The 24,577-nt window shown below is 36.5% G+C and overlaps 1 protein-coding gene across 1 annotated transcript in view; it reads left to right on the top strand.

The window, feature by feature from the left end:
- tbxas1 (thromboxane A synthase 1 (platelet)) overlaps window positions 1-24,577 on the top strand; it is a 59,796-nt gene that overhangs the window by 1,241 nt on the left and 33,978 nt on the right. The window contains exons 2-3 of the mRNA XM_016274619.1: window positions 2,190-2,321; window positions 23,122-23,215. Of these exons, the coding sequence (XP_016130105.1) occupies window positions 2,221-2,321; window positions 23,122-23,215 (195 nt within the window). The 5' untranslated portion in view covers window positions 2,190-2,220. The remainder of the gene's footprint in view (window positions 1-2,189; window positions 2,322-23,121; window positions 23,216-24,577) is intronic.

The following is a 24,577-nucleotide window of genomic DNA, read 5'->3' as shown; positions in this document are numbered from 1 at the left end:
GGTGAGGTGAATGGATCAAGTGTTACAGGGTAGTGTTTAGATCCTCATGAAGGATATCATTCTGTTTAAATTGATTTTTCCTTTCCTTTAGATATTGCATGGGTCACTTTTTCAATATATTGTAAGTCTATGGGATTTCTTTGCCCATTTTTTTTTCACTAGTTAGATGTATTGTTACGACAAAACTTGTTTTGTTTATTTGTTGTTTGTTTTACACTGTAATTTTTTTGCACCAAAAGTTAATTTGAACTGTAGGGAAAAAAAGTCAGACTAAAGTTGTTTTTCAGTTGTTTGTTTAGGTTTTTAATTCTTAAATTTTAAATTCCACTGGTGCATTATTACAATAAACTATGTTGCTCGATGCATTTTAGCAACGTAATTCACATATATCCCATTTTAAGTGTTTCTTTTTGTGTTCTCTTTGGAGTGACTTTATGTGTTCATCATCAAGTGCCAAAATTAATGGATGCATGTAAAATTGTCATTATTTTGGGTAATACTTTACAATAAAGTCCCATTTAGGGGTGTGACGAGATCTCGTGGATCTGACTGGTCTCGCGAGACCTTTCAGATATATTTGCATTACACTGGCTAGTTCACAAGTGGTGGTATGTGAGATATTTTATGTTCACATCAGGCAAGTGGCCGCATGATAAGTGGGAAAATTACGCAGTGTAGTCTTTATCCAGTCATAAAAACAGAATTCACAGTTTAACGCGGAATGTCACGGAATTTGTCAAATTTTGAATGAATCAAAAGTAGGTCATTACACTTAAATCAAATCACGATATGGACTAGTATCTGTAAACATTAGGCCGCAAAAGTCGATTTAAATATGAATCCTGCATGTTAGGCCTGTCTCTGTTAATGAATGGCGCAGACGCGTGGTTTCGTTTACTACACACATTCTGAAGTGCGCGTGACACTCGTGGTGATTTCAGCGTCTGCCGTCTCACTAAATAAGGACGTAAACACACGAACAACATCTCCAGAACTGCTCTAAGAGTCACTTCATGAGCATTTTAGCATTTGATTTGAGTAAAACTAGCGTCATATCTCATACACAGAACTGTAAAGGTATTCACGGCAACCCGTCAAAATAAAAGTCCGGTTTGATTGGAAGACATTGTGCCTAAAACTATTTTTCAGTAGAATGTACATAACCTACTACTACTACTACTACTAAAATGAAACAAATATAATTTAAGGAATAATCGCACAAAACATTTCTTCCATGTTTTAATATTAATAGTAAATCCCCTTTGTTTGCCAAAAAATCTTGTTTGCTTAATTTTCAATAATTAAAAAGATAAATGATCAATTAAATTAATGTTTTATGCCTTCATATGATAACCAGAAAAATGTGAATACACAACACAGAATTTCTGAGGGGAAAAAAATTCATAAGGCTACTTTAAGAAAAAATAATAATAAATTAAGTTGTTTTATGCATTCAAATAATTAGACATGCTAAAACACAGAATTTGGTAACAATTAATTAAATTAAATTAATTAATTAAAATAGATGTTTAATTTCATAGAGTACAAGGTGATTTCAAAATGCACCTACTTTTTTGCATTTTGTGTTTTTCAGTTGAATAAAATACTATTTTCCCCCATATATTTCATCATTGAGGATTTCTTTTAAAAAGTCTAAAAATCTCGTCTCGTCTCATTCTCGTGAACCCAGTCTCGTGTCTCGTATCGTCTTGTGGGATAAGGGTCTCACACTGCTAGTCCCATTAGTTACCGTTAATGCAATAACTAACGTTAATTAAAAATGAGCGATATATTTGCTACAGTATTTATCTGTGTTAACATTACTTACTAAAAATACAACTGTTCATTGTTAGTTCATCTTAGCTCAGGTCAATTAATAATAAGTTGAAATGTTGAAATTAATATTAACTTAGCTTAATAAATGGTATAGAAGCATTTTTCATTGTTAGTTTATGTTAACTAATTAGTTAAATAATGAACTAATATTAACAAATGGAACCTTATTACAAAGCATTACCTTTTTTTCACGAAAGACGGTTAATAAATAGCTTTTATTGATATTATATTTTAATTTACTTATCTTGTTTTATTAAGACCTGATGAGTTATATTGTGATGTTACAGTGTGTAGATAACATACATTGAACTCCAAGTGCATTTCATTTGTCAGCGTCTCCTCTCTGTGTGCAGAAAGCCAGCGGTGGGAGTGACGGGTCTCATCATGCAGCCGTTAGTCGACATTCTGAAATGGTTTGGAGTCAAGGCAAGTGGATGGTCTGTGTCTGTGTGCCTTTTTCTGCTGTTCTTCAGCCTCCTTTACTGGTGAGTAAAACAATTTCATCATGAGGTTTCAATTGCAACACAAACACTGTTATTAACAGATTGCAATGGCAGATTTTTCATGACCGATGTTTCTAATAGCGTAATGGGAAGTTACCACTGTGAGATCCAAACAGCTCAGGCTTGTTTTCCTCAGGAGAAGGATGGCACGATCTAATCAAATTTCAATCACACATGTCTCCACACTTATCTTTTAAATGTCTTCACGTTTGAATGCAGACAGCGTCCGGATTTGGTTCCCCTTTTTAAAGTCATGCGAGGGCAAGGCTGAAAGAATTTCATAGTTTCTTGAGCACAAGCCTCAGGATTGTAACTGTAGCAATAGTTAAGACAGGAGTAAATCCTTAAGAGCCAGTGTTGGGGGTAACGCATTACAAGTAACGCAAGTTACGTAATCTGATTACTTTTTTCAAGTAACTAGTAAAGTAACGCATTACTTTTTATTTTACTAGAGAATATCCGAGTTACTTTTTCAAATAAGTAACGCAAGTTACTTTTTTTTCCAATTTATTAACTGACAGCTCTCCTGTCCCCATGCTGAGAGAAATCAGAAGATGTTACTGTAGTTCTGAAATAAATATGAATATGCATTCATTCATCTCACTCACAAAAAAAAAACACAGATTCAGTATTCCTCAAAATGAACTTGCAATAATTAAATGTTAAACAACACAAATATCCTTTATGTATTTAATCACATTCTATTAACCAATGTCTTTGCTTCTGACCTTCGATGATCCAGTTCAACCGTACTAACAAGCAAAAATTACTCTAGACAAACACTTTTTTTATTGCTGAATTGTGTTGAAATTTCTTCTTCTGCATTCTACTGTATGGACGTAAATTTACTTTCCTTTCAGCCTGAGGCTTATTCATTTCACTTTTGGTGTGAAAAGGCTTTTATATTTGCCAAAAATATAACTTAAAAAAACAAACAAACAAGCAAGCCCTGTCCAGATTTAAAAAGTAACGCAAAATTAACATAACGCATTACTTTCCATAAAAAGTAACTAAGTACCGTAATTAGTTTTTATGGAGTAACGCAATATTGTAATGCATTACTTTTAAAAGTAACTTTCCCCAACACTGTTAAGAGCTGATACAAATCTTGCAAGATCAAGTTATAAAATATTTTTTAAATATCTAGATGTAAATGATGTAGTCAAAAAAACAAAATTAAAGTGAACTGAATTAAATGAATAGTTAACCCAAAAATGAAAAGTTCTAAAACCGTTTATTTTGATGTGAGTGGACAACAGGGGATGGACTTAAACACTGGAGGAAGTGTTATGTATGATAATATAATAATAATAATATGTATTACTGATTACTGAAATTAAAATGCCTTAATGATGGATTCGTTTCGTACAAACATGCAGCTTTCCGCTTCACAAAACGTTAATTGATGGACTCAAGTTGTGTGGATTACTTGTGGATTATTGAGATGTTTTTATCAGCTGTTTAGACTCTCATTCTGACGGCACCCATTCACTGCAGAGCAAGTGATGTAATGCTAAATTTCTCCAAATCTGTTCAGATGATGTTATCTACATCTTAGATGGCCTGAGGGTGAGTAAATTGTCAGTATTTTTTTATGAACTATTCGTTTAAATTGCATAAAACATAGGATAATCATAATGTGACAGAATGTCCCATGCATTTTTGTCGGTTCCCGACTAAATTTGTCCTTTTATTGTAAGACATTGACAAATGTATGAAAAAAGAAAAAAAAAACTGAATCCAGTCACTTGTAGTATAATGCATTTTTCCCCCCCTGTAGCATTCAGCAGCATTTTATAGAGAGTGGCATGATTCTGTAAGACAGCAGTGGCCTCAAACAAAAGTGCTTAGCATTTAAATAAAGGATTAAACACTGCTCTTACAATGCAGTGACTCAGGCTTGTGAGAAGCTGATTAGAGTTGCAGGTCTCTATTAAGGTTATATTTAGTTTTCCGTATCAGAACTGGAGTTGGAATCAGTGAATTTAATTACAGCCTTTATTACAGGGCTTAGTCACACCCTTCCTTCTGAAACATTTATATTGTCACCTTTAACAGAGAAAGAGCACTGAAAAAAGACATTCTCATGTTGTCCATAGCAACAGAAGTGCTTGCAGGACATGGGGTTAATTAATGTTTAAGAAGAACTTAAGCCAGTCTAAAAAGATACGTAATGTCTTTCCTTCCAGTCAAATGCAGTGGCGGCTTGTGGGTTTTAAAATAGAGGAGGCACACTAATTGTATTGGTCTGGGATCCCTGCCGATTATTATTATTATTTGCTTAACCACTTTAAAATGGCTTTTTGGTTGCTTTTAGTCAGAAAACGTAAAGAAAACGACATACATACAGCAAGATAGCATAATTTCACTTACCTGGCCTATCACTTGAAGCAAACATCCATCCCTTCTTATAAGTCTGTGTTAAAAGAGAGCTGCCTGTTGCGCCATTTAATTAAGCCGACTGCTGTAGCCTATATCCAGCTTAGGCTGTTTTCCCTTTTTTAAATTTGTATATATACTGTTTGAATGACAGCTTGGTAAATCTGTTGGCAATCAAATATTCAATATCGCTACTCATCATAAGTACTTGGTACATTATCAGCGCAGCGGCAGACGTTCAAACTAATATCACGTAATTTACGTCTCTTTGATGATTGGTTGATATCAGAAGGGAGGCTAGCCTCCCTTGCGAGGGTTCTTTTCTCAACACTCCTCAGCGCTGAAAGTGATCACTTGATGGTGATTGGCTAATATTTGTTACCAACGGAGGCACGAGAGCTCACCTCTCCCCCGGCCTCCCCCTACCCTTCTCTATCATTAGCGGTTGCAATTACATCAGCAGATTCGGCACATTCGCGATAGAAAAGTGGCGCTTTCACGTTATGGTATTACAACTGTGAAATTACAAACAAAATGTACACATTCTGAGACATGAACTGAAATGAATTGTGAATTTTATTAACATTAAATCGTCCTCCTCCCATTTTCACCACAAAATTATGGGGAAGCTGTGCCTCCCCTGCCTCCCCCGACGAGCCGCCACTGGTCAAATGCTAAGGTATTCTTATTATTTTACATCCATTGTGATGTTTACATAATGGTGACAATTCTGTAGCATCACTGCTTTGTTTAGTGGTGCCATGACCTGTGGTGTCTTATATTGCATTACTTTTTTTAAGTCAACTGCAGCTACTTCATTTAAGGTAAAATACTTCAAGTGTTTTATTACTCGAATATTTTTTTCTCAAGGTTATCTAAAAAATTCAATTATAGGTTATATAAGGTTTTCTATTAAATTATAATTATTGCAGAATACATAGAGGAATATTAAAGAGAATTTTTGTAATGTGTTTGATGTTGACATTAAGATATTGACATTCAATCTGCTATATTTTTAAATTCTATTTATCTATAAATTACAAATATAATTTTAATACAGTGTGTGTATATATGTAATTACTATATGATTATTATTATATAATATATTAATGTATCTATTTAAAATATTTAAATTAATTAATAAATAAATTTATTGTTAATACATTTTGATAACAGCATTGCGAACATTATTAAAAATAAACTGGCTAATAATATTTCATCTGACTTCTTGAGTTTGAACTTCAACATTTTCTGAAGGTTAAGGACCTTTTTTTTCCACTGTGTATTTGTTTACAAAGAAAAATAATAAGAGAAAAAGTATGAGGGCCTTTGTTGCACCCTAGTTGTAAGTGACATAACATTAAGAAAGGTAAAAGATTTAAGAATATGCTAGACATTAAGGAGATTTAATAAATATAAGAAAGAATCAAATAGTGATCAGCTGCTTTTTCCCCTCCATGGGGTACAAATGCTGGTCCTGTTATTTAACTTTTAGCAGTCTTACACACACACACACGCACATTTTTGTTTCAGAACAAGTAAATTCCTGTCTGTTGGCAAAGGCACGACTGTCATTCACAGTGGACTTAAAGAGGTTATAGTTATGTAAGGGCTCAGTCATTCTGTCACCGTGCAAATGGAGATTTATATCAGGGGATGAAACCTTTGTGCACAGGTCTGCTTTGACAAAGAGGTTTTTAAAAAAATCTGGATTTCGAGGAGGGCATATCAATAAGCATTTTGGGTCAGGCCCAAGGCAGAAATAAGCCATATTAGAAGATTAGTCCCTGATTTGAGACTTGACTGCACTGTTAAATATCAGCCTTGTTTCCTTGAGACACTGCTTGTCAAACACACAAACTTAAAATATGAAAACACAGTGTAATGGAGCAAAACTTTCTAATCAATAGAGGAGCCAAGTCTTTCCTCTGAGGTCATCAATGTGTAAAGGAAAACACTATTTATTTGCGTCGAACTTGCAATTGATATGGTAAATTTGCTGCAATGCAGCAAAATATGGCTAAATGTGCTTGGCAAACCACTGTATATTTGCAAAGGAACCTCCTTAACTACTCCAGCACATTTCTGTTTCCTTTAGACAGAGAATTGATCTTCAGTGCGAAAGGTTATAGCTTATATAAGAGGCCAGCTTGGACCAGTAGATTGAAGGGTTTTACAATGACAGGGCCTTCAGAGTGTTTGCAGTTGCCAGAATGTGAGGAAAACATGATCAGCAGTGAGCTGAACTTCTTCTGAACTCTGTCCCCTTCTGGCTCATTACGTATAAAGGCCTGATGAAGGGGACTGGAGACAGCCACGGCATCACCTACTGGCAAATGAAGCTGTTTGGTTCAGCCCTCTACGTTTCAGTGTTACTTGCTGGACTTTGACATTGCAAAAAAGGTTATTTGGGTAGCTTGACAACATGAGCAGCTGAACGTCTGTTGTTCTGTAAATTGGAAGCCAAGATAATCATATCTAAATTTGGCCAGTTTATCAGCTAATGGCCTGTGTGGGAACACTGAGAAAGCAGCGTGTACTTGCGTTTTGTTATGAATAATTTTCTGATTCATAAAAGTGAAATCCAGAAACATTCGAGTTACATATGTATAACCTGTATCTGATTGTGTAGAAGTCTTCATGCAAGATATACCTACCTACCTACCTACCATACCATACCATACCATACCATACCGGTTATCAGTCTATTTGAGAGATTTGTTGTTTATTTATTGGTCGATTTTCGATTTGGGCATTTCTCCTGTTTTTACATTTAAGTTAAATTTGCCCTCATATAATGCTCATTTAAGTTAAAAACAAATAATTTAATAATGTATAACAATGTAGAAATCTAAAAAATTAATCAGTTTTTTCATACTGTATTCTGTGATGCCTAAATTCACATGTAGCATTCAACATGTTTGAATTTTAATTACTGGCCAAAACATGCAAGAAATTCTGTCTCATTGTTATCGGCCAGAATTGTAATATTGGTTAAAATATAGAGAGTTTATAAACCTCTGAAATTAAAAATTTTTGCAATAAACTAGAGAGAGTGGGGTAAGATGCGTCTTAAAATTTTTTATATTTAGTGTATGGGACTATTAGGCTGTGTTAAGTTGCCTCCAAATGCATTAAATACTATTATAAATGCTATTATAAAATGTTAAAACATCTTAAGCTTTTATTAAAAAAATTATTCTTAAATAAAAAAAGTATTATTTTATTTATTAATAATATTATTAATTGTTATTCAATTATTATTATTATATTTAACATTTTATTATATTTAAATATGCTGAATGTTAAACCTTTTCCTCTCTGGTTTAAAAAAATTGCAATTAATACGCAGCAAAATATTACTTTTAGAATTACACCTTTTCTTTACATGTCCCTGTCTTATAGATTCCTGCTCTTTTATTTCATTTAATAACAGACTTCCTGAAATATAATTAGATGTATTAGTTTGACCTCTATCTCATTTCTCCTTGCTTAAAGGACAACTTAAGTAAAAAGTGACACAGCTTACCCCACTCTTCCCTATGTAAAGGTTAATGCACTCATTACTATTCATAATCTTCTGTTGTTCCTGTCTTCATTACATTCAAAATGAGTCTCCTTCCTCATAAAGATTGTGAATTCCCCCTTCTGTGAAACCAGAGAAGTTTGTTTTCCTCTCTCATTGAAAGCTTGCTAATCCCTCTCACTTAACACACTGTGAATATAGGGGCCTTGTGATCATGACCGAATCTCTCCACTGGCAAGGCTGAGTGGAGAAGATGACATATTCTAATAGATCCTCTCATAAAATTTAAGAGACCGAGTAAAGTGTGAACCCATCTGTCACCCTTTGGACTGACTGCATAAACAACGGGCACAACTTCAGAAAGGTCACGCACTTGCAGTAGATGTGTGACATCTGCTGTGATATCATATGGACTCTTTTTTTGCTTCACTTTATCTCTCTTCCATAAGAAGAGCTCTTTTGGATTCATTGCAGGAGTCTATTAAAACTCTTAATCCTCATGCATGACATTATTAAAGTATTTAAACAGATGATGCAGGCAGCCTGAGATGTTAGGTTATGATTCACATAGAATTAAAAATCACCCCATGTGATCTGTATTTAATTTTGAATTGAATCGAGAGCTTAGCTGTGGTATTGTTGTCACAGTTTGGGCTGGTAACTGAAAGGTTGCTGGTTTTATTCCCACAAGAATAAAGCGAACACCATTGTGCCCTTGAGGAAGACACTCAAACCCAGGTGCTCCAAGGAGATAGTCTCTGCAAAAACATCATGGCACTGTTCAGTGGTGATATTGAGTGAAAGTCATGTAAATGGATTCCACTGACCCTGGTGTGGCACTTTTCTGGAGATTCTGTCCTAGGTTTATAAAACAAAGAGTTCTGGTTCTAGTTAATGATTGGTCAATACAAGGTTCAATGTCAGGGACTATATCTTGTAGAAGGAAACTAAAAGGAATAGTACACCCAAAAATCAAAATTAGCTAAAAATACTCACCCTCAGGCCATCCAAGGTGCAAGTGAGTTTGTTTCTTCATCAGAACAGATTTGGAGAAATTTAACATGACATCACTTGATCACCTGTGGATCCTCTGCAGTGAATGGGTGCCATCAGAATGAGAGTCCAAACAGCTGATAAAAACATCGCAATAATCCACAAGTAATCCATGTGACTTCAGTACATCAATTAACATCTTGTGATGTGAAAAGCTGCAGCCATCATTTGGACGTTTTTCAAACCGTTGCTTCCAGCTAAAATTTATGATGTGACGGGACAAGAGGGGAAGGACTTTTTCACTGGAGGAAGCATTATGGATTATGGACTCATAATTTGGCCAGTAGTGATGGTTTAACGTTAAAATGCCTTAATGATGGATTTGTTTACTATAAACATGCTTCTTTTTACTTCAAAAGATGTTAATTGATGGACTAGAGTCGTGTGATCTACTTGTGGATTATTGTGATGTTTTTATCAACTGTTCGGACTCTCATTCTGACGGCACCCATTCACTGCAGAGAAACCGTTTTCAGCAGATTTTCATTTTTGGGTGAACTATTCCTTTATACCTATTGGGACTTATTAGTTAGGTTTCCACTACACAAGTTGACTCATGGTAGTTTTATGTTAAACTGTTCAGGACACAAATTAACATTTTATTATTCCAATCAATGGAGTCCAAATGTTTCATTATCTCAAAATTGTTTTGAGTTCAATATGGCACTCAAAGCGGTGTTATATTGTGAATATATTCACAGCTGAAGGAGCTAAGTGTCATGCCTTACAACAGCCTTTAACTCATAATGTAGCATAGCCTATTGTACTTTATTCCCTCAGTATAGCACATTTAAAGGGTTAGTTCACCCAAAAATGAAAATTAGGCTGAGTTTTACTCACCCCCGAGGCATCCTAGGTGTATATGACTTTCTTCTTTCAGACGAATCCAGTCGGAGTTATATTAAAAATTGTCTTTGATCTTTCAAGCTGTTTAATGCCACTCAGCGGGTGTTGCATTGCTTCAGTCCAAAAGAACTTAAATAAAAATCGCCCATCCAAAAAGAAAAAAAAGTCTCACACGGCTCCAGGGGGTTAACCAAAGGCCTTCTGTAGCGAATCGATGCGTTTTTGTAAGAAAAATATCCATATTCAAAACGTAATAATCACTTGAATCTAGCTTGCGCTCACTGTTGTAAACAGAAGCAGTTCCGGGGGAATGATGCATGAGGTCGGCTTTGCGCATGCGGCGCTCAGAAGTGACGCACGCGGAAATGCAGGGGGGAACAACGATCACGAATTAGAAGTACAAGACGAGGATTTGTAAAGAAGAATGTCAGAGGATTTCGATATAAGCCAAGAGGAGACTGGTTTTCCTTTGCTTCCTTTGATCCTGTAAACAAACGTTGGTTTTCACGAGAATCACCAGCGCATGCGCAACGCTGACCTCATACGTCATGCTCCCGGGACGGCTTCTGTGTACAACTGTTGGCGCAAGCTACATTAAAGTGATTATTACGTTTTGAATATGGATATTTTTCTAACAAAAACGCATCGATTCGCTACAGAAGGCCTTTGTTCACCCCCCGGAGCCATGCGAGACACTTTTTTTTATTTTTATGGATGGGTGATTTTTATTTATTTAAGTTCTTTTGGACTGAAGCAATGCAACACCCATTGAGGGTGTTGGGTGTTGCTAGTTCCTTCCTGCAACAAGCATTGAGAAGAGTGGCATTAAACAGCTTGAAAGATCAAAGGCAACTTTTTATATAACTCCGACTTGATTCGTCTGAAAGAAGAAAGTCATATACACCTAGGATGCCTCGGGGGTGAGTAAAAAGCAGCCTAATTTTCATTTTTGGGTGAACTAACCCTTTAAGAACATGTGGTGCTCCGTGCGCGTTTGCTTGGACTAAAATTCCTCATACATAACTGCTAGTTCCTTTCTTTACCCTCACTGTAGCGAAATCCCACAGTGCTAGATTGTCTGTTCCCTCTGGGTCCCCAGTAGTCCAATCTAAGTGACTATCTTTGTCCTCCAATGTGAAAGTAGAGGCTGCACGCCGACCATTCAATGCTGATTGCATCAAGCTGTGGACAGCTGACTTGGCAGCGAGGCACTTGCACACACTGTTTGACTTTCTTTGTCATTGGCCAGCCTGTGGAATAGTTATTGTTTAATTGAGGGCCATTGGACAGCTCATCCATCACAGATGTTAATCATATCAAACGTTCGCACCTCCCCGAGAAGCTGCTACGCTCCTCCGTTTCCACGGTGACGGGCACCTAATAAATCTAAATATGGTAATCCACTCTAATTTCACCCAGATCCACCCTCCGCTGTAAATGAGCTCGTCGCCACTCGCCGTGCAAGACTGCCACTAAGATAGCCCAGCTAATATGGAAATAGAGTACCCTAGCACACACCATTAAAGTCTGTAACAATGTAACACCATGTAAAGTCTGTAAATTGTCTTGACACCTCATGCTGGAGAATGTGCAGAGGGAGAGTTATATGTAGATTAAATCTCAAATTTCAAATTGCACAATTGTTATTCGATTATGAAGTGACGAAAGTCAGCAGTCGCTTTCGCCAGGCTCTTGCTGTAGTTTGTGGCACATTATAAAAGCACCAGAAAGCAACTGACAAGCCCTCCTGCAGCTTGCATTAATTCACTGTCATTATGATATGATTTGACATTATATCATCTTTCCATAGTTCCTAAAATTTATTTTTCTTTCTACCTGTGGAGTATTATGGGATTAATTAAGTACAAGTGGTGTCTTGGAGACGACCCTTATAAGAATTAGAGGATAGTCTACCCTGGTCATTAAATTTAAATGATGTTTAAAGTGTAAAATACGCTCAATCTAAAAATTAAAATTATGCCATTATTTACTCGTTCTTGTGTCGTTCTAAACTTGCTTGACTTTCTTCTGTGGAACACAAAAGGAGTGGTTTTGAAGAGTTGTACTGGTCACTCTTCAGTTGCAATTAAAATGAATGGAGATTGAAGCTTTCAAGTGTCAAAAAGGACACAAAGCAAAGTATTATAAACATGGTCCATATGATTTGGGTGCTATATATATATATATATATATATATTTTAGTTTTCTGAAGTGGTATGATAGCTTCATGTGAAAACAGACCAAAACTATAGTCATTGTTCACCTCCAGTGAGCTGTTAACCGACCATACGTGTTAGTGAGTTGTGAACTGGATCAAATCATGAATGAATCATTCAGACAACAGATTCATTAAAAAGGATCAGAGTGAAAGAACAGTTTGTTCACAAACCAAAACTCTGTCATGAACTCAAGGAGAATTAGGGTGGATTTCAAGAATTTCAGTGAATAATGACATGAAAGCCTCATTGTGGATCGAAACTTTCAAGCTTTGAAAATGTTGCAAAATGATCACAAAAGTGGTTAATATAACTTCATGTGCTATATTTTAAGTCTTCCAAAACCATAATGATAGCTTTGTGAGACAAAAACAGACAACAATTTTAGTTGTGACCTCCAGCTGTTAACCAGTCAGATCTATGAGTTGAGAACTGGATCAAATCAAGAATGAATCATTCAGACAAAAGATTTGTTAAAGTTATGAGTCCAAAGAAATTAGTTCGCAAATCAAGGGCAGATTACAGGAATTTCAGTTAATAATGATTTAAAATTCAGTCTGTTCCGTACACAAAGCTATGGCTTCAGAAGGTTTGAAATATAGAGCATGACCACTTTTATGGAACTTTTATTGTGCTTATGTCCTTTTTGAAGCTCATTATTAAAGCCTCACTTCCTTTCCATAGTAATTCCAGGAATCAGTACATTATTCAAAATGTCTCCACAGCAGAAATAAATTTGGGGTTAGAACAACAAAAGGGGGAGTAAATAATGACAATGTCAAATAATGTTTCAAAAATGATAATGACAGAATTTGTGGACGAACTGTTCCTTTAAGCCACTGTCCTTTTACATCACGCTATGATTTTCAGATTGATACAGACTCTTCTCAGCCGTCTTTAACGAGTCAGTGTGGCGAGACATGCCGTAGTCCCTGCTGAGGGCTGGAAATAGCACCATGTTTTTTGTGGAAAGGCTCGGAAGAACGGGATTGGGTCCTGGGGAGGTGTTATGGAACCGGAGGGACTCACATGACTAATGCCGACAAGAGAGATGTCACAGCAGGCCCGTTCACACGTCTATTTCAGCGCCATTTTTCAGCCTATTTTTGGTTATTGTTGTCTCACAGCTGGCTACACGTGTGCACCTGCACACACAATGCACTTCAGCAGTGAGGAGGTGACAGGGCAAGATATACTTCTTTTCAAACAACCTTCTCTCTCTTCGTTTATTCCTTTTTTTCCCCTTTCTCTTCATTTTAAAGAAGCACATTGATGAATGGTTGACGATGGTTGAGCACTGAAATGACACATGAACTCCTTCCTCTGTAACCGGACACGGACTGAAGCTATAATGAGGGAAAAGTGTTTGTGTGTTTAATAAAGGCTGGTATGCTGAATTGCAAGTGCACGTCGCCTAGTGATGAGAGGAATTAGAAGTCATTAAAAAAACCCTCTGAACTCAGTGAGGGGCTTTTAACATGCAGCCATTAGTTTGCATAGCACGACGACACAGGCCGGTAAACAAGAATATCTTACATCAGCTGTGTAGGTTGGTTATCTATTCTACAGGCAGCACTCAACAATCCCTCTGGGTACAGTAACAGCACAAAACTTTGTTAAAATAGATGTCTACATGAATGCATCTCCAGCTGTGCACAAATCAAATGTAAATACGTCGTGTGGTAAATGTTCAATAATAGCTATTTACTGACTGACATAAAAGCTGCACGGTGTTCGTTCGATGATCTACATCAATAGCTGAGAGCAGTATCCATTTGAAAGAGATTTATAAACCCAAATTATAGTGTGCGCAGTGATGTAGGTGGTAATGCCTACAGTATAACACTTAAATGCAAATGTAAAACTGCAATATTGTGAAATATTATTAGAATTCAAAATAGCAGTTTTTTTGTTTTTCATTTTGGGTTTTGTGTTTGTTGTTTTGTTGTGTTGTTTTAAATGTTAATTTATTCTCGTAATGGCAAAGCTGAATTTTCAGCATCATTACTCCAGTCTTCAGTGTCATATGATCCTTCAGAATTCATTCTAATATGCTGATTTCCTGCTCAAGAAACATTTCTTATTTTTTATTAATGTTGAAAACTCTTGTGCTGCTTAATATTTTTGTAGAAACTGTGAAACATTTTATCCAGGATTCTTGATATGTAGTTCAAAGGAAAACCATTTCTTTGAAATATAATGTTTTTTAATAAGTTTTTTTATTAATCAAGGATGCATTAAATTGATTAAAAGTATTCATTTCTAATAATATTTACTGACCCTAAACTTTTGAACGTATACTGTACACTTACCGCTAATGTATGCATGAAAATCCAGGTCGATTTTCATTGTGTGAGCCTCTGAGTCCTGCGTGTGATTGATTATGTGACAGAGGGGAATCTTTGAAATGCATTGCTGTGAGCATGTGTCAAACTGAACACCTCTGTATGAGCCCCTGTGTAGATGAATGACACAGTCTCATTTGTGTTTCTTACTGACATTAAGAGGATTTCAGGCTGAGACCTTTCTATCTTTTAGTGTCTGATTTCAGATATTGGCCTTGGTATTTGTTTTGAGACGATAATAGGAATGCGTTTCATGGTAATTAGTATTGCCACAGTACCAGCAGTTGATCCCAGGGTTATGCAAAATTCAGAATTGAAGAATTGGCTTCCTTTTAATTCATAAGTTGAATGTTGAATTTAATTGGCTACACCCGACAGGAAGTAGAGTTGAAATGACAGGAAGAGGGATTCTAGGAAATTCAATGCAGGTAATTCACTTTTTTTTTTAAATGAAGTATTCTTCCAACACAAAATTCAGTCTATTAAATTTGATTTACTAGTTTTAGTAAATGCTATTACCAACATCTATAATTTCTGTCTAATGTAGCCTATAAATCTTCAAATGTAGTTCCCCCCCACGAAACACTGAAACAAGTCTTTGTCAAGCCAGCATTGACTTTTCTAGCTAAAATTACGTTTTTTCAGAATTCAGTTCATTTTAATTCTGCTTCTGCATAATATTTGCATCCTAAATTCCAATTCAGGAATTCTGAATGTATCAAACCGTGCTAATACCAGTGAAAAGCATCATCATGACATTTAAACATGAATCATTTTACACATTAGATATTATGTACGAATTAATAAATAGTAAAATTTCCTTATTTGATGCTATCTGCAAGACTTTTGGTCAAAAAGGCGCATGTTACTTGTGTTAAGTGGTGCGGTGATGTGAAAAGTTTATTTTAAGAGATCTTCATCATGGCAATGAGATCAGATTCTGTTGAACTCCGCAATGGTTTGTTTAAAGAGCTATGTGCTGAATTTGCTTTTAAATATTTGTTTAAATCATGTGTTTGTATACTGTGTGGTTTAAACTCATTTGGCTTTCTGTCCTGTGTTTGTTGTTAGCTGTGTGTGTCGCTAACCTTGCTGTTGCAGATTGTTTGATGTTGTGCTGGACCGTAGCGCCTCCTCTTCCACAGCTGATCAATTGCAGCGGCTCTCTGCTCTCAGAGATAAATGTGTGGCCTGAGCTCACTACCGCGGCGTGACCGCCAAGCGTCTGATCCAGGTCTGGGTACTGTACAAAACTCCACTGGGGAGCTCATCCTCTGCCCACCACCAGACTGCTTAAGCAGTTCTGGGCATCGCTTTCCCGATGCACACACTCGCTCTGTAGCCCACCCAGGCCCACAGCACCATCAGCAGACTATTGAGTGGAAAGCTGGCAAATCATGGTCCATATGACTGCAGCTACACACGTTAGTGTGCGCGTGAGAGCGACAGAAGGGAGTTGGTGATTTTGTGGCCATGATAAAACTCCTGTCCAAAGGACTAATCCTGCATGAATCGATGCACTTTTATTGGTGCCCATTTTTAATAGGCTCTTACAATAGAAAATAAATCAAATGTGTCATGGGTGATCAAGATAGACACTAGAAGCAGCTCAGAGCAATTATAGCTTGCACTTTTTATGCCCGGCAGGATCAATGTGTGCGTCTTGAGTATTTCAGGAGATGTTTGCTGATACTAAATGTCCTTCTCTGAAAAATACAAACTGTCTGCTATATAAACTCTGCTATGTTTTAGTAAACTAGGCAGTGTTGTAGGATGCTGTAATGTGCGAATATAGTGTAATTATGAGTGTTTGTGAATGTGTATGATAAAGACAAGGAGAAAGTAGCCTGGTGTTATTGTCAGCAAAAAATCTGCAGGTGATTCTGGCTGTAATATAAGTGTGATCCTAATATATAAAGTTGGCAAACATATAGTTTATTTTGTACGAGGCCATTTAAAGGAGTTTAACAAGGTTGTATCTAGTTATATCTAGAGCTGCCAATCGATTGAAAAATGTCAAATGTTTTTTTAAATAAATTTCTGGGGATGAGTTAATTATAGCCATTCAACATTACTGTAAAAATTGTGCCATCATTTTCAGCATTTAATATTAATCTTAGAAATGTGAATTTGTATTTTTTGACAGCTCTACTTATATTGGGCAAAACAATGCAGACAGAAAACACAGAATTTCTGCCGGTCTTAAAGTATTACATACATGGGCTTCTGAATTTGTTTAGTATTTATGAATATTGTGTTTGATATTTGTGAATATTTCCGTTTTTTATATTGTGTTTATAATGTGTGTGCATCAGAAAGTCAGTGAAAGGACTTTGGGTTATACCTTTAAGTCACTACTTTGTAAAAAAAAAAATATATATATATATAATAAAAATAAACACCATTGTACAATTGACAGTGTCTGTCTGTCTGTAAAATATCTCAGACAGGTGTCTCACTTGTCCGAGTTATTTTATACTTTGCTTCTGTGGCATTTAATCCATCACACAAAGACTGGAAAATGGCTTTTGTTAAAAGTCCCATCTGGAATTCATTTATAAATCAATTTGCCAGTAGGTCTTTAGCTTCTCCATTACTGCCCCCAGATTGGTCAAAACTTGAGCTACAAACAAACTCATGTCCATCAAAGAAAGAGGAAGCTATTTGCTTAGTCTGTTTTTACCTACAGCACACTGGAGAAGATTTACAGAAACATACCTGCTAATAGGGAAAATTAAAAGGGAAAATAAGTGTATTTTTCTTACCCCATTGGGCTAGACTCATTTAATTTCAATGCATATTTTCAGAAAAAAATTACTTTATCTCATGACATTTTTCTTCTAAAGTAAATGTTTTAGGTGATACTGGTAATAATATGATCATGCTAAATGATATCCAGTATAATATGAGTTGAAAGGAACATAGTTCTGGTTTGGTAGTGATGAAGAGGCACTTAAGCTTTACTTATGTGGTTGTGTAAGGGTTGGGAAATACTGCCACAGTTTGAGCATCTGATTCTTTAACAGAAAGAAAAGAAAATGACTTTTTCCCCAGAATCTGGACAGCAACTTTTCAATTTCTCACCCCTCTTTCACCTCACACTGTATCTCTCCTCCTTTTATGGCACTTTTGGCCCTAATGAGAACATTGGCTGGCCTGTTCCTTCCAACCTCCATCTGAAAACAACACAGCGAGTCCCTTGCTGTCAGTCAGTTATGCTCGTCTCATTCTCTCCTTCCCTTCCTGCTCGTTCACCCCAAAGTTACAGGTCACCCTAAACTCATACATTTTAATGACTTCATGATGTGCAAGTTTAACTATCAGCCTTGGAGAAGTTTGTGTTTGTCAAAGTGTCCAGTCATGACTCCTGCTTGTGCGCACATACATTTTTCAGGTTGAAACAGGTTTGATATGTTTGTGTCTGTGCCCAGCAGTGATCCTTCCTTACCTTGTAAGACCTTTAACATTCGCATTTGGGAAGGACCGAGAGTAAGGCTGAGGTAAATATTTAACAAGTATGCTGGGTGTGAATTTTAGTGGTATTTTAAGGACTGTCTTCCAGCCTGGCCTTTTCCCAGTATATTTAGCCTGTGGCACATCTATCTCTTTTTCTCGGCCCCTGGCACAGGGCTCAGCCACGGCCAGACGTATTAACTGTTAAGCTACATCAACATCTGTTTATCTAGCCTGGAGAGACACATAGAGGAGATGCCTCGCTGGATTTGTCAGTCAGCTCAGGCTTGCATTGAACTACAATTGATTGTCATGCAGTTGTGTGCGGTCTTGTGTAAAATGAATTATTGTGCTGTAGGTCTGTAGTCAAATAATAAAATGGACATACACTCTTAAAAATAAAGGTGCTTCACGATGCCATAGAAGAACCTTTTTGTCTAAATGGTTCCATAAAGAACCTTTAACATCTGAAGAACCTTTCTGTTTCACAAAAGGTTCTTTGTGGCAAAAGAAGGTTCTTCAGATTATAAAAAGGTAAGAAAGAGATGGTTCTTTAAAGAACCTTTGACTGAATGGTTCTTTGTGGAACCAAAAATGGTTCTTCTATGGCATCGCTTGAAGAACCTTTTGAAGCACCTTTATTTTTAAGAGTGTATATAGACATACTATAACGTTCATAACACAAAGTAGACACTCAGACCATTTACGGATACTAAGCTGCAAAAATGGGTCATTCAGATAACATCTTTGTATTGGCATTAGAAACAGGTGCACATTAATATTGACTTTGCACATTTACACGTCATTATCTATTTGGAGTTCAGCAGCATGTCCAGCTCTGTTATATGGCAGTGTGAGCCTGTAAATAGAGGTTAGTCAATCATAATAGTCATCCACATACAGTGAGTAGACATCTTAAAGAGTTCACCTTCAAGGGGACCTATTATGCTTTTTCACTTTTTAAATTTTAGTCTGTGTATGTTTGGGCATAAAAAAGATCTAGAAAGTTACAAATCTCAAAGTCCACTCCAAAGGGAGATATTTCGTTTTTTAAAAACCCCTGTTCAAGAACTACAACAAACGGCTCGTTTGGACTACAGCGTTTGTTTTCCGGGCTTTGTGATATCACAAAGCGGCCCATTAGAATATCATTAAAAATAATTCCCGCCTACAGAAATTCGAATGGTTGGGGGGTGGGGAGGTGGCGAGGTTGTGGTTAGAACGCTTGGTTGAGTGAGTGCATCAGACGAGACGACGACAAAGAAGTGCTGCTGCAGAGTTAGTGCATCAGAGAAAACGAAGAAGAAGAGCTGCTGTGCTGTAGCGTCAAATTTTCGGCATGTCTAGAACAATTCTTACAAGTACAACCCGACGTAGCTGGGCGCCACGGACAGATGCCGAACGACACCGCCGGTGTGCCTACACTCATAGAAAATAATGTATTTGAATTTTAAAAATGTGGCGCGACGCGATGCTGTGCTTCTCGTCCGGTGCGCCACCGCCTGAAAAGCTTTTTTTTTTCACCTCCATGCCCAAACGTCTTTGTTTGGGCTTCCAAAAGCAGATGATGTCAGGAAACAGTGGTTGCAATTTAGTTTTTAACTCTGTTCCTGAGCATTATAACCCCAATTTGCTATTGTGTGCTGCGCATTTTACTGAGGACAGCTTCCACAACACGAGGGAGTACAGTGCCGGATTCGCCAAAAGCTTTTGTTGAAAGACGGAGCAAGGGGCGTGGCAGTACTGAAACACCGTCTAAGCTGTTCGCCAATCACAACGCACTGGGACAGCTAGCCAATCACAACACATTTTGTTTTTCGGAAGGCGGACCTTCATCAAAGCCGGAACTAATCGAGCCGTTTGTGCCAGGATGGGGAGAAAGGTATTTTAATAACGTAAATTATGTGAAAAATAATGCGTTTTTCGAACCACCAAGCATGAGAGCATGTTCTAGTACACCCCAAAACAAAATTAAGACTTTGTAAAAGAGCATAATAGGACCCCTTTAAAATGAAAATTGCCAATTTACTCACCCTCAAGTTGTTCCAAACCTGTATAAGTTTCTTCCTTCTGTTTAACACGAAAGATGATATTATGAAGAATGTTGGCAACCCAACAGTTGCTGGTAGCCATTGACTTCTATAGTATGGAAAAATACTATGGAAGTCAATGGCTACCAGAGCAACTGTTTGGTTATTATGTTCTTCTTGTTCAGAAGGAGGAGGAAATTCATGCTGGTTTGGAAAAACTTGAACAACTATCCCTTTAAATCATAATTTATTCGTCCTCATGTCATTTCGAACCTGCTTGACTTTTTTCTTTTGTGTGGAAGATTTTGAAAAATCTTTTTTTTTTTCTGTACCATGAAAGTCAGTGGGGTCCAGTGTTGTTTGGACCTCAATATTCTGCAAGTTGTCATCTTTTGTGTTCCACAGAAGAAAAACTCATACAGCTTTGGAACAATTATATCAAATTATGACAATTTTTTTTTTTTTGTAAACTATCCCTTTAAAAGGCACAGGTGTAAGAACAACCTCTTAAATTCATCAAAATTGAGGGTCAGAGTAAAGGTGAAAAATGTAATTTTGTTTTTAGAGTGAGAAACTTTTACTAACATTTCTAAGTGGACTGAGTGGGGGGGAAAAGTGTATATTAGCAAAGAAGAATTACAACAAAAGTGAAGTTTAAGTCTGTTTACATGCTGCCGTTGTGACAATTTAGAAGCACAAACATGAGTTCTTTTCAAAAACCTAGTGAGTTTCCTACATAGACAGCATTATAGATATGGCTCCGACATGAAGGCAACATTATGGTTGTGTATCATTTTCGAAGTTTGCACCCTACATAGGTCACATTTGTCAGGCCATATACACCATAAATGCTGTCTCATTTTTGTTCGGTAACCAATATACAAATCGACTGTTATTCCTTGTGAGGCGTAAATTACATTTAAATTTGACAGTAAATCTAAAATGTACTTGTTAGTAAATTAAAATGTCTTTCACATTAGTTCTGTGTTCACTTAACCAATAATGAGTTGAAAGACTGGGGGATGTTTGTCTGACGACTCGTGGTGAAAATATTTGTGCTGAAGTGAGAAATGGTTTTGAATCTGGGCACGGACTGATTGGACTGGGGATTCATCGTCTTTCAGCACCGGACGAGCATGTTAGGATGCGAGGTGCTTCTGTGTAATTAAGAACGTGTCATAAAATGAGTTATCATTCCAGCTCTTTTTTACAGCATGTATTAAGAAGACCCACTCTCTAATCTGACAATTAATATGGTAATGAACTCCTGCCGAGCTGGAGATTATGAAGGAGATGGATGTCAGAATCTTTTGGTTACAGTACTTTTTTTTTTTTTTTTTTTTGAGGAAGATGGGTGGCAGTTAATTCTCACCACAGTGCTGAAATCAGAGTCTGATATTTCCAGGCAAACACAATTAGAAAAACATGCAAGGGCGTTTCTTCAACTATGGACACTTTTGGCACTAAACTTTTAGGGTATAAACTCATTAATTATAGTTACAGTTATTTTTCGCCCCTGAACTGTCATGGAAATGTCATTTCCATCTCAAAACAATTTTGTGGTGGTAAATCACAACATTTTTTTAGAATAGAATTAATTAAATAATATTTTAAAATGTTTAAATATTACATTTAATAATATGTTCCTACTTTGGTCACTTTGGTAAGTACACTAATTTTTAAAAAGCTATTGAGGCAACATTTTTGTGATGGAATTAATCCTACAAAAAATGGGCAGTCTGAATTGTGTACAACTGTTATAAATGCTCCATAAAATAAATATTGAAGTTACTTTTCTGAATGTTTATTTCAATCTTTATTTAGGTCAAAAACTTCAATTATTAATATTTTTTATAATGAGTTTTCTTGGTGAAAGTCTGGGTCTGGGACAAAGATTAAATCTTTACATAGAAGTCATCTGAAAAACAGCAAAAATAGAGCCATGGTAGAAGTTCCCAAAACCATTTAATAATATGACCTTCATGTAACAAAAACTTGGGGAAAAAATGCCTATAGTGGAAGATACACCCAGTAATGTGTTTCTTACCTTGCAGATGGGTATTGGTGCACCAGTGTTAAAGAGATATTTGCACACATTTGAATAAAGTACACGCTGTTCTCTTTCTCTGGTGGATTAAGACATTCGTGTTTAACTGCTTGGGGACAAAAATGCACTCTTTGAGCGAATAACGTCTCGTCATCTCCCACGGCTCACTTCAAAGTTAAAAGTGGTCGAAGCGCTGGTGTGTCAGCAGATGCAATCCTCATGCATAATGCAGGTCCCCTTTTCCATACTCGGAGGAAATACAGCACTTCCCAGTGCTCTCAGATACTTTTTGTGTCATCATGTGTTTGCAGGAACCATCACTTACACCCCCGTCTACAATAAGCACAGGGTTGTCATCAGGGGGACAACTGGAAACATTGTCCTAGACCCTGTTACAAAAGAAGCCCACTATGGTGTTGCCTTACTCATTAGGCCCTTAAAATGTTGTCCCGGGTTCAGAAATTTAACCAGTGACCCTAGAATTGCTGTTGACTTATTTAAATCACGAGTTGTCAGTTTCTTGTATAATTATTATACATGCAGTTTCTATGACTTTCATATTAATTGAGAGACTACACAGTACTACAGTATTATTTTATATCTAATATTAGCATTTTATAAATAAATTGCAATTATTTTTTTATTATATTTATATAATATATATATATTTTTTTAATTATATTAATTTTTTAAATATTAATATATATTTTCCCTCATGCATATGGATATCACCTGTCTATTTGTTTTTCTTCTAATGATTTTATTTTTCTATTTATTCTCTTATTGATTTCACGTTTTTTTTCATATACATTTTTTTTTTCTAATAACGCTCAGACACACTGACTCCAAACTACAGAGGTTTTCACTGAATGTCTTTGTTTTAATAGGTACTCCATCTCCCCTTACTCTGTCTTGGAGCGATGTGGCATCAAGCACCCAAAGCCCTCACCGTTTTTTGGGAACCTCATGATGTTTCGAGACGTAAGACCTCTTGTTTACTTCATAATGAAACGCAAGACACATTCACTCACTTTCTCACACGTACACACACCTTGTACCGCCCTCCCAAATCTAGAAAAATGATATTTCTCTCAGTGAGCCTCACTTCATTAGATGCGTTCATTAAAGATGACTCACTGCTAATGACATCTAATGCCATGTGATTCCCAAACAGATTAGCCTCTGTGCTGAATGATGTAGTTTTATGACGATAATATAAAAGATGGATGGGGAGAGTGGGTGGGTTTAATATTGCAAAATTATTACTTCTAATTCCTTCTGTGTTTTTTTCAAGTTTAATCTCAGTCCCAAACTCTAATAGAGCAAATCAACAGCTACCTTGAGTACTCTCATTTCTGCCTGTCTAATGATAATGATTTGAAGTGGATTATAGGAAATAAAGGCCAAAATTGCAATGCTGTAGGGCTGATTGATTCCAATGAGAGTTTTAAATGGACCTTCATTTGTGAATGTGAAATGCCTAGATTCATCCAGCAACCAATAAGGACGAATGTCATAAAAAAGGACATGTCCAGCTTATATTTCACCCAACAGTAAAAATCAAAAGAACAAAAAAAATTTGACTTAATTTTGGACCATTAAAATGTATTTTCATTACAGTTAAGATCAAGGTGGACATATCAATGAAGAATACAACGTTCTGAAAATCATGTTAATTTTTTAGTAAACGTTTTGCTCTTTTTTTAACTGTAAAAAAAATCTGTAAAAACTGCACAAAGTACTGTATTAATTTGAAGACATTTTCAGAATTTATTTTTTACTGGTGTTTTACCCATATAAAGCTTTGATTCCAACTCTTGTGCTGTTCTGGTGCTGAATAGATTCTCAGATCAATATGTTACTGTCAGACAGCGATGGTTGACTGGACAGCATGTCGTTCACAACACTCTTTTCATTCCGTCTTTCTATCATCCGCTTATGACAGTGCTCCCTCTTCCTTCTCTCCCTCTCGGTCTGCCTGTCTGTATCCCCTTATACTTCTTTTTCATCTCAATTCATGTCTTCCTCGTTGTGATTAAATGTTATTAGATGGAAGTGAGAGAGGCGTAAATGAATATGCATGCATGCATAATTACTGTGTGTCTTGAAGTTCCCCAGGTGAACTAAAGGTATGTGCTTTTTTTGTAGTGTGGGGGGTTTTGTATGCTGTTGTGCAGCCTTTGTCTAAGCATATTAGTGTTTGTGTAGATTTGGCACACGTCAGCAGACTCAGTCTCACAAACAATGGTCTCCAGAGCATTGCTCCTGCAGAATCCTCTGACCCACTTCCACAGGCCAGCCTCTCAGCTAAATCCTGTACGTCTCTGTGTGCAACTATATGCA

This window comes from Sinocyclocheilus grahami, unplaced genomic scaffold (assembly GCF_001515645.1).
Source record: "Sinocyclocheilus grahami isolate Dianchi unplaced genomic scaffold, SAMN03320097.WGS_v1.1 scaffold88.1, whole genome shotgun sequence".
Lineage (NCBI taxonomy): Eukaryota > Metazoa > Chordata > Actinopteri > Cypriniformes > Cyprinidae > Sinocyclocheilus > Sinocyclocheilus grahami.
Note: the sequence above shows the minus strand (reverse complement) of the source record. Positions and strands in the feature narration are given on the sequence as shown.